The sequence below is a fragment of the Caenorhabditis briggsae genome, assembly GCF_000004555.2.
Source record: "Caenorhabditis briggsae complete genome, chrII, whole genome shotgun sequence".
Taxonomy (NCBI): Eukaryota; Metazoa; Nematoda; class Chromadorea; order Rhabditida; family Rhabditidae; genus Caenorhabditis; species Caenorhabditis briggsae.
In genome coordinates this window covers 16,034,118-16,044,362 of record NC_013486.2, presented here as the reverse complement: position 1 = coordinate 16,044,362, position 10,245 = coordinate 16,034,118, and the positions used below count along the sequence as shown (strand labels likewise).

At 35.4% G+C, this 10,245-nt stretch overlaps 1 protein-coding gene across 1 annotated transcript; it reads right to left on the bottom strand.

Annotated features, from left to right (window-relative positions):
• Positions 1–6,679: 6,679 nt before the first annotated feature.
• Positions 6,680–9,687, bottom strand: Cbr-jip-1 (the record flags this gene model as incomplete). The annotated part of the gene is made up of 7 exons (XM_045243195.1): positions 6,680–7,003; positions 7,842–7,921; positions 8,091–8,234; positions 8,283–8,434; positions 8,804–8,964; positions 9,337–9,543; positions 9,598–9,687. 7 exons carry the CDS (start codon positions 9,685–9,687, stop codon positions 6,680–6,682), a joined length of 1,158 nt encoding a protein of 385 aa, XP_045093392.1.
• Positions 9,688–10,245: the final 558 nt, after the last annotated feature.

The window sequence follows — 10,245 nt, the reverse complement described above, 5'->3', positions numbered from 1 at the left end:
AAACTACAAGGGCAACATTCGCAGACCAAAAGCTCTTGTCTTCGCCTTGCGTGAGCGTCGGTATGCTAGACTACAAACTACAAAAATAAGAATTAGCAGACCCAAATCATATCACGCATAGAGTCGTCAATTTGATCTGCTTGACTACAAACTACAAGGCAAACAATAGCAGACCCAAACCACTGGTCGCCGCCTGACGTTAGCTTTGGTATGCTAGACTACAAACTACAAAGTAAGGACTAGTAGACCCACACCACTGGTCGTCGGTTAACGTTAGCCCTGGGTATGCAAGACTACAAACTACAGTGTAAGGACTAGCAGACCCATTGATCTTCTCGGCGCCTTGCGCGCGCTTTGATCTGCTAGACTACAAACTACAAAGTGAACATTAACAGACCCAAATTCAAAATTTTCAAAAATACCGAAAATTCCAAAAAAAACTCAAAATCCGAAAATTCCAAAAATCTCGAAAGATTCAAATAAATCTGAAATTCAAAAAAAAACTGTATAGCTAGATTAAACCTTGGGTTTCTAGACTACAAACTACAAAAATGAGTGGAAGAATCTTCCAGAAAGCAAAAAAAAAGGATGTACAATGGCACTAACGATAAAAATGAAAAATTCATTAGAATCCCTGTTCTAAAATTCTGAAAAAAAGAAGGAATTTCCAGAATTTCAAATGATGCTTCTGACCTTTTGGTATTTTCAGAAGATGCCACGTCATCTAGATTCTATGCAAAATAAATTCTCAGAAACCTAAATTTTCCAGTAAAACATCAACCTTCTCGGGTGACTTTTCTCTTTCAGTAAACCTCTTAAGAAAATTGAGAAAATTGAAGAAGGGGGGGGGGGGGGGGCAAAAAGAGGCCGAGGAATGAGAAAATGAGAAATTGGAGGAATAGGGTAGAAGAGCCGACTAAAAAAAGAACCATGTAATTTCCGGACGGACGGAGCAAAAGTCTTAGATTCCGTGAAGTAATGGGTACCCGCCTATTACGAAGCGGCGAAGGAGGAAATTTGCTCTGTATAGTTTTGTTTATAGGATATCTGGAGGTCTGCTGGACTACAAACTACAAAATAAACATTAGCAGACCCTTTGCTCTGCCACCCTTTGCTCTGAATTCTGAAAACGCAGTTTTCTGGAATTCTCACGTCGTTAACTTTCTTTTCTATGAGATTTCCGATATGTTGATACCCATATTGCCCTAGTCCGAAGAATTTTCAATTCTGAGAATTCAGAAGACGTCAAAATTCAGATAATAAAAATAAAAAAAATAAAATAAAAAATAAAATAAATATCAAAACCTCGGTAACCACTTAAAAAACGATTTAAAGATGTGAAAATTTCAGAAAGCTGCGTTTTTAGAATTCAGAAGACGGCAAAAAAAATTTTCCAAAGGTTCGAAAATTCCATTCGTTGACGTCTTCTGAATTCTGAATTCGCAGTTGTTTGAAATTTCTACGTCGTTAATTGTTCTTTTTATGTGATTTCCGACGTTGTGATACCCATATCGACCTAGTTTAGTGATAATATGAATTTTGACGTCTTCTGGATTCGGAATTCAAAATTCTTTAAACTAGGGCAATATGGGTATCAAAACGTCAGAAACCACGCAAAAGAAATACTTTTCCATAAATAATCTGAAAACCCATTTCAAACCATGTAATTCTGTCCAAAAACCAACTTTCTAGCTCATCTAGACATCGAGACGCGGTCATTTAAAGTTTCCGAGGTTAGAGACGCAGTGTGTCTCGTCGTCTGCGTCTCTAGCCTCTTGGAGTGACTCTATCTCGGCTCCTAGAAGCGCTAGAAATATGATTTTTACACAGCATTGTAGGAAATTTTTTCTATTTTATAGTTTAAAAAAAGCGGCCAACAATCAACTGAAAAATCCGTTTTTCTATATCTTATTGGCCGGTACTGTACTTTTAAAACAAGATAGAGAACTCTAAAAATGTATGTATGTTTGGTGGTGACGCGTGAAAACAAGACTAAAACAAAATGAGTCCTGTCCGTGTGAGGTCCATCCCCCCGTATGACGGGTCTCTCTCTCTCTCTCGGAAAATGGTGGGGGAAAAGTAGGAAACTCAATCCGTCAACCCAAATTTCTTCTTCTTCTCTTTTCGTTATACATGGGAGGAGGATAGCAAAAAGGAGAGAAAAATTTGGGGAGGGGATGAGTTATTTAGAAAGAGCGCTGACAGGAAAGAACACGAAATTTTTTGGTTTGGTGGTGGTACTAAAAAAGGATTTATGGGGGTTTTGAGATTTGAGAAATCGAGGTTTTCAGAGAAAAAGATAAAAAATTGACTAGAAAACCTGGTTTTTAACAAAAACCTGGAAAAAGAGCACTATAAAGTTTGAGCTCAATTATCTCGGCTCTTCTAAGAGATATCAAAAATCTTTCAACTGATAAAATACTTCTGATATTATGATAAACAATTTATCAATTGACAACTTTTCCATAACTTTGACGAAAAACGAGATATATCGGTTCAAAGTTGACGGTTCTAATGCGCACGATTTTGGTCGGTCTGCTAGTGTTTCTGAGTTTGTAGTCTAGCAGACCAAAATTCTAACTTTTCCCTCATTTTTAAAGAAAAATCTGAAAAATTAGGTTTAAAAATAGTATACTACGTAATACTAGCAAAAAAGAATATCAGGTTACCCAGAAAATGTGAATATAGGTAGAAAAAAAAAGTTTGCAACAAGTCTAGAAGAAAAAAAAAGGGAAAAAATATCAAACATTTTCGGTCTGCTAGACTACAAACTACAATGGATGAATTAGCGGACCCAAATCGCTTGACGTTAGTGTTGGTCTGCTAGACCACAAACTACGAAAATTGGAATTAGCAAATCCAAATTCAGAAAATTCCAAAATAACCCAAAAATTCCGCAAATTCGGAAGATTCCGAGATTCCAAAAAATTCCAAAAACTTCGAAAATTCTGAAAAAACTCAAAAATTTGAAAACTCTGAAAAACCTGTATAATTAGGTTAATCCTTTGCACTGTTTGCTAGACTACAAACTGCAAAATAAGAGTTAGCAGACCCAAGATCTAAAATTCTAAAAACTCCCAAAAATCGAAAACTTTCCAAAAACTCCAACAAAAAAAATTTCAAAATTCAAAACATTCCAAAAAAACCGAGATTCCGAAAAGCCTGTAAAGATAGATTAGTCCTTTGGTCTGCTAGACTACAAACTACGAAAACATGAACTAGCACACAATTTCAAAAGGTTCCAAAAAATTCCGAGAATTCCAAAAATTCAGGGTTCCGAAAAATCTGGTGGGTTGCTAATGTGTAATTAGACTACAAGCTATAAAATAAGGATCAGCGAACCCAAACCTTCCTAATTGTGAGCCTGCTAGACTACAAACTACAAATAAAGGATTTGCAGGAGACCCAAATTCCAAAAATTCCAAAAATCAGAAAAATTGTAAAAGTTCCAAAACTTCAAAAATTCGACATGTCCTTTCAAGCATAAAATAGTCTTTTTAGTCTGCTAGACTACAAACTACAGAAATATGAATTAGAAAACCCAAATCGGGTCCTCTTGGGACCAATTATTCATTGCCACGTGGCACCAAAAAGAGTGCTCTTCTAAAATAGTACTCAAACTAAAGAAGAAGAAGAGTAGTTTATGAGGCCGTCGGGGGAAAAAGATACACAAAAAATAAAAGAAAAAAGATAGAAATTTAGTAGAAAAATGGACCAAAAAAGGGAAGAAAATGGAACTAAGGGCTCCGGCCGGAGGCCAGAAAAAAAAGAATTGGGTCAATGAAATTCCATTGGGGGAAGGAAGGAAGAAGGGATTAGAATTTTTCCTCCTTTCCGCAGAAGAGAAAAGCCACTTTTTCTTCTTTTGAGCCAGTAGATTTGTACATTTTTCAAAATAGCGATCAGTTTTTGAAGTTTTTCACAATTCGTCATATTTTTGTGAGAGAGGAAGAGGAAGATACATTTATTTTTTTTTTGAAATGACTGACAAGTTTTGACTTTTGAACTTATTTTCGAATTTTTAGAATTTTAGCATTTTAGAATTTTAGAATTTTAGAATTTTAGAGTTTTAGAATTTTAGAATTTTAGAGTTTTAGAATTTTAGAATTTTAGAATTTTAGAATTTTAGAATTTTAGAATTTTAGAATTTTAGAATTTTAGAATTTTAGAATTTTAGAATTTTAGAATTACAGAATTTTAGAACTTTAGAATTATCGAATTTTAGAATTTTAGAATTACAGAATTTTAGAATTTTAGAATTTTAGAATTTTAGAATTTTAGAATTTTAGAATTTCAGAATTTTAGAATTTTAGAATTTTAGAATTTTAGAATTTTAGAATTTTAGAATTTTAGAATTACAGAATTTTAGAATTACAGAATTTTAGAACTTTAGAATTATCGAATTTTTGAATTTTAGAATTTTAGAATTACAGAATTTTAGAATTTTAGAATTTTAGAATATTTTAGAATTACAGAATTTTAGAATACATGATATTTCGAAAATCTCAAAATCCCATATTCTGATATTCGGAAATTCTCAAAATCCCAAAAGCGCAAGAAAACTTCAAAAATCTGAAATCCCAAAAGTTCGAAAATTTTCCGTAAATTCCAAAAATCCCAAAAATTCCATATCTTCAAAACTTCTTAAATTTTCAGATTTTTTTTCGAAATTTCAGAAAAAATTCAAATTGTCCGATCTTCGGGATCTAAATTACTTTAAATCATTATCTTATCCAAAGTCGACGTTTTTCAAAATTCTGAAATTTTGAAAAACTAAAAATTCCAGATTTCCAAAACTTTTGCCTCCCACGGCAAGACCAAGACTCACACAAAAAAAGGAAACAAGAACATAAAATCGAAAATTCAAAAAAAAAAAAGTTTTCATGTTCGCCCCCACTACTTTTGTCTCAAAAGAGCTTCAATGAATATATTAGAGAGCTCAGCACAGATGAACAAAAAAGAAAAAAATAGGGAGAGTAGTGTCAGACGTCAAGGAGACAAAAAAACAACAAGGCCAAATAAGGAGAGAGGGAGAGCAAAAGTTGTGTGAGCCGGGTTTTTCACATATCTTCACTCTCTCTCTCTCTCTCTCTCTCTCTCTCTCTCTCTCTCTCTCTCCATACTTTTATTTTTTGATTAAAAAATACTCAAGAGATGGAAAAGGAGAGGAGGAGCACTAAAAATTGTTATGGGGCGGGAGGGTGTAGTACGAAAAATATATAGTAAATAGAAATAAATAAATGAAGCTGAACAGCTGGGAGAGTGGCGCCCCCAGAAAAATTAGAGATATAGGATTACATTGAAAATAGTGGGAATTGGGTTTTTTGGATTTTCGAAAGTTTCAGAGAAATTTATAAATTCTGAATTACACAAATACCAAAAAAATTCCATCGGTGGGGTTCGAACCCGCAACCTTCAGGTTGGTAGATTTTAATGAAAAATCCCACTCGGCTATCCGGACTTTTAGATGAAAAATACTCAAAAAATAAGTTTTTCGATGGTTTAGATTGCTTTTTTGACATTGTTGAGTTTCAAATCTTAATTGTTCCATGGAATTTCAGGTTCCTTCTTATCGATTTTCAGGTTCCTTCTCATCGCAAAGCCCTATTGATACGATTAGGTAAGAGAATTCCAAAATTCAGAAGTGTAAAAATTCAGAAATTCAGAAATTCAGAAATTCAGAAATTCAGAAATTTAGAAATTTAGAAATTCAGAAATTCAGAGATTCGGAAATTCAGAAATTCAGAAATTCAGAAATTCAGAAATTCAGAAATTCAGAAATTCAGAAATTCAGAAATTCAGAAATTCAGAAATTCAGAAATTCAGAAATTCAGAAATTCAGAAATTCAGAAATTCAGAATTTCGGAAATTCAGAAATTCAGTTTTTGCTTCCAATTTTCCGAAAATTCCAAAAATTCCGAAAATTCTCAAAATTCTCAAAATTCTGAATCTCTAAAATTAAATTCAGATATTCAGAAATTCTATATTTCAGACTTTAAAAAATCCAGATTATTAAAAATTTTACGAGTCAGACATTTAAAAAATTTTTCTGAACTGAAAAAATTGAAATGTCTAGACAATCAGATATTTTTTTAAAAAATATAATCGTAAATTTCTAATAACCAGATTGACTTTTTTCAAATTCTGAATTTTTTGTCTTCAGAAAGTTATCAAATTTTGAGCAATTTTAGATTTTTCCAGGTTTTTTTGCAAATTCAAATACGATTTTTCAAAAAAATTCCAGGTTTAAAGTGAAAAAAACACACAACCAGGAACATTTTTTTTGGGAAAATAAATAAATTTTCCAGTTATTTGAACGAAAAAAAATTGTTATGGCAACCAGCAAAATCAGAAAATTTTGCGTCTAGTGACCAGGCAAAACAAGGCAAGCGGAAAAAAAAAGATAAACTTGGGTCTGCTAGACTACAAACTACAAAAGTAAGAGTTAGCAGGCCCAAACCAGTGGTCGGCGTTTTAGTTACCTTGGCACCGACCTTTAAAAGTGCATATCTCAAAAACTACTGAAGCTAGAAAAAAGTTGTCAACATTGAAAATATGCAAAAAATTATTTTAAACATTTTCTTAATTGACACAAAATTTTTAGCTTTTTTAGTTTCGGAGATATGCACCTTTAAAGATAGCATACTTATTGTATCGGGAAGGTCTGCTAGACTACAAACTACAACTTCTGAAACTGAAAATTCCACACCAACCACTCCGTCTCATCCAACTGTGACACTCCAGAGCTGCAATTCTCTCCTCCATTCATATTTTCTGAATTAGCCACGTCATCATTTTCATTTTCAGCATCGTCCTCTGTCTCATCGGCTCCCAAATTGTAAAGCTGGGAGTGGGCGGATCGAGATACAGTAATCCTCACTGGCGGTGGGGATACCGTATTCTCTTCAAGATATCGATTGATTTGAAACGTGGCAGATCTGTGAACAGCCCGTTGGACGCCATCAGACCAGCCAAAGCTAGCGACGGTTCTCTCGGGCCAGACCTGAAAACTTTTTTGTGTGGTTTTTGTAGTTTTTGTAGTCTTTTTAGTTTGTAGTACCTCTTCAGTTTTCTTAACATCCTCCTCGTCGTCTTCATCATCGTCGTCATCATAAAAATCATCTTCATCTTCTTCAGTGATGATTCCAGCCACGTCATCATCATCATCTTCTTCTTCTTCTGATCCAATATTAAAAGTGGGCGGAGCTTGCGTGTAGTCATTTTGGCAATCTGCCAAAAATGCCTCGATATCGGGTCGACGTGGCAGTTGCATTGATTGGGAGAGATGGATGCGGTCTGGAAGTTCGGAGAGTTTTGGTCTGCTAGACTTCAAGCTACAAAGTAAACATTAGCAGACCCAAAGTTATGGCTGGCGCCTAACGTGAGCGTAGGTCTGCTAAACTACAAACTACAAAACAAACATTAGCATGCCTAAACTACTGATTCCCTCTTCACACTGCCGTTGGTCTGTTAGGCTACAAACTAGAGAGTACGCATTAGCAGACCCAAAGCTCTGGTCGGCTCCTTACGGAAGCGTTGGCCTGGTTGACTACAAACTACAATAACTGAATTTGCAGACACAAATTTCAAAAATTAAAAAAATTCTAAAGTTTCCAAAACTTCGAAAAATTCTAAAATTCTAAAATTCTAGAATTCTAGAAATTTTGGAAATTCTGGAAATTCTGGAAATTCTGGAAATTCCGAAAGTGCCCAAAAACCAAAAAATCAACCAAAATGTTTTGTAGTCTGTAGTTTGCATTTTAGACTACAAACTATAAACTCTGAAGGAAGAAAACAAAAAAAAATCGTTCACATTGTGGGGGTGCGGGACGTCCGAAAACCGGTGAAAGTGGGCGGGGTGGACTGGGTGAGGGGGCGGAGCCAAGCGATGATGGTAGACGGTATGAGCAAACGGATGGGTCTGAAAAAGTATAGGGATCGGGGATGGTGCATGAGGTGATGCCAAATTTCGAAATTTTCAAAATTTTTAAAAATTCTAGAAAGAATGGCACAAGGAAAAGGAAAACCGAGAAAAAAACCGAGGTCTTGTAGTTTGTATTTGAGTACAAACTACAAACTACGATTCTTACCATTATCTGGAGTCTCTATCACGGGATATCCCAGGCACGATTCATCGATTAATTCCTTCAAAATTGGAATCGAAGGAATTGTCGGAGGCTCTTCTAGGGCTGGGAATTTGACGTCTTCTAGATCTGGAGCTGACCAGCATTTTTCTGAAAATTTCAAGTTTTAGATTTCTAAAATTTCAAAATAAGTGTTACGATTCAAAGGAGACACGCTTCTGAAGCTGTCGTCGAAGAAGTTCGGTGGGGACGACCAACATGGGCGGTGCTCATTTTTGACCTCTTCATCTTCATCGTCTTCTTTCCCTTTGAGATTTAGCGAGAGATCAGATGAGAGACTTGGAGAGTATCTGAAAATCCATGGGTCTGCTAGACTACAAACTACAGAAAGAACATTATCAGACCCAAACCAGTGATCGGCCGTTTAGTTACCTTGGCGCCACGAGAGGGTGTGCGCCAACTGAGAGGGTGTGCGCCAACTTAAAAACGCATATCTCAAAAAATACTGTAGCTAGAAAAAAGGTGTCAACATCGAAAATATGTAAAAAATTTTTTTAAAAATTTTTTCAGTTAACAAAAAATGTCTAACTTTCTTAGTTTCAGAGATATGCGTTTTTGAAGAAAGCCTACTTAATGTCGCCAAGCACAGGGCTTCCCAACTTTAAACGCTTCACGTGTGCGTTTGTCTCCTACAGACTACAAACTACAAACTACCGTACCTCATTACATTCGATTTCTTCCTCTTTTTCCTCGTCTCCTCTTCGTCTTCTTCTGGATCCGGCCACGTTTCATCTAGGGTCGGCAGAAGATCGGCTACAGAATATTCAATTTCCTGTGCAATACTTTTACTGGTGGATTCGATCATTCTGGAGAGGGAGATCTGAAAGTAAGAGCCTGAGTTGGTCTGATAGACTATAAACTACAAAATTCCAAGATGTCAATCTTTCTGTCTTGTTCTGCTAGAAAAACGGCTCAAATCAACTATGGTAAGCACTCTAACAGAGTGCCCAACCCATTGTGTTAACTTTGAGCTTATATATCTCATTTTCTGTGAGAGATATCAAAAACAAGTCGACTGATAAAATATTTCACACATTACGAACAACATTTTATCAGTTGACTACTTTTTGATATCTTTTACAGCAACCGAGATATATAAGCTCAAAGTTGACGCTTTGTTCGGGTCGCAGTGTTTACGGTAAATCCAATTATATGTAGTTTGTAGTCTAGCAGACCAATCCTTATCACCTACCTCAAAGCTTGTTTTGCTTGGCTTAATACTGCTATTTTTGGCCAATGCCAAGTCATCTCCGCGACTTCTGGGAACCGCATAAGCGGATTTCGATTTGATAATACTTCTCAAGCAAGGATGAACCAGAAACTCGGCATCTGAATCCTCTTCAGAATCCTCGTCGGCTCCAGAAGAGTCATCGTTGTGCAGCCAATCGGCAGAGTAGGACTGAAAATTTGAAATTTTGGTCTGCTAAAGACACTACAAACTACAAAACCGTACCCTTCGTATTACTGTAGGACACTGATCCTCCTCCTCTTCTTCTTCCTCGTTCTCTTCATTTTCACATTTCTGACATTCAAATGCACTCATGGCCTAGAAAATGAGAAATTTGGGATTTCTAGGTCATCGATTTTATCTTTCGACAACACAAAAAATGAAAAAAATTCTGAAAAGCAGCTGAAAATCCTTGAATGACACAGACAAAACATGGAATGAAAGAAGTGAGAGAGTATGGGGAAATGAGAGAGGGAAAAGAAAAAGGTCTGGAAAAAATAGCTTAGAATGGGGCTCTTGTCTCTTCTGGAAGAAGATAAATTTTTAGAAGAATTGGGCTCCTAAAATTTTTCCAAACAACAAACTACAAAATATAGATAGCAGACCAGTGAAAAGTTGTCTGCTGATGAGAAGGTGTAGTTTATAGTCTAGCAAACCCAAACAAGCATGACGTTGGTCTGCTAGACTACAAACTACAAAATCGTCATTTAAAAAAGCAAAAAAAAAAAGATACAATTGTGAAATATTCGGGAGGGGAATCTTGAAAAATTCAAAAAGTCGAAAAGTCAAATTTGAAATTCTGATTTTCCGAAAATCATAAATCCAGAAACTCAGAAATTCAGAAATTCAGAAAGTCCGAAATTCAGAAATTCA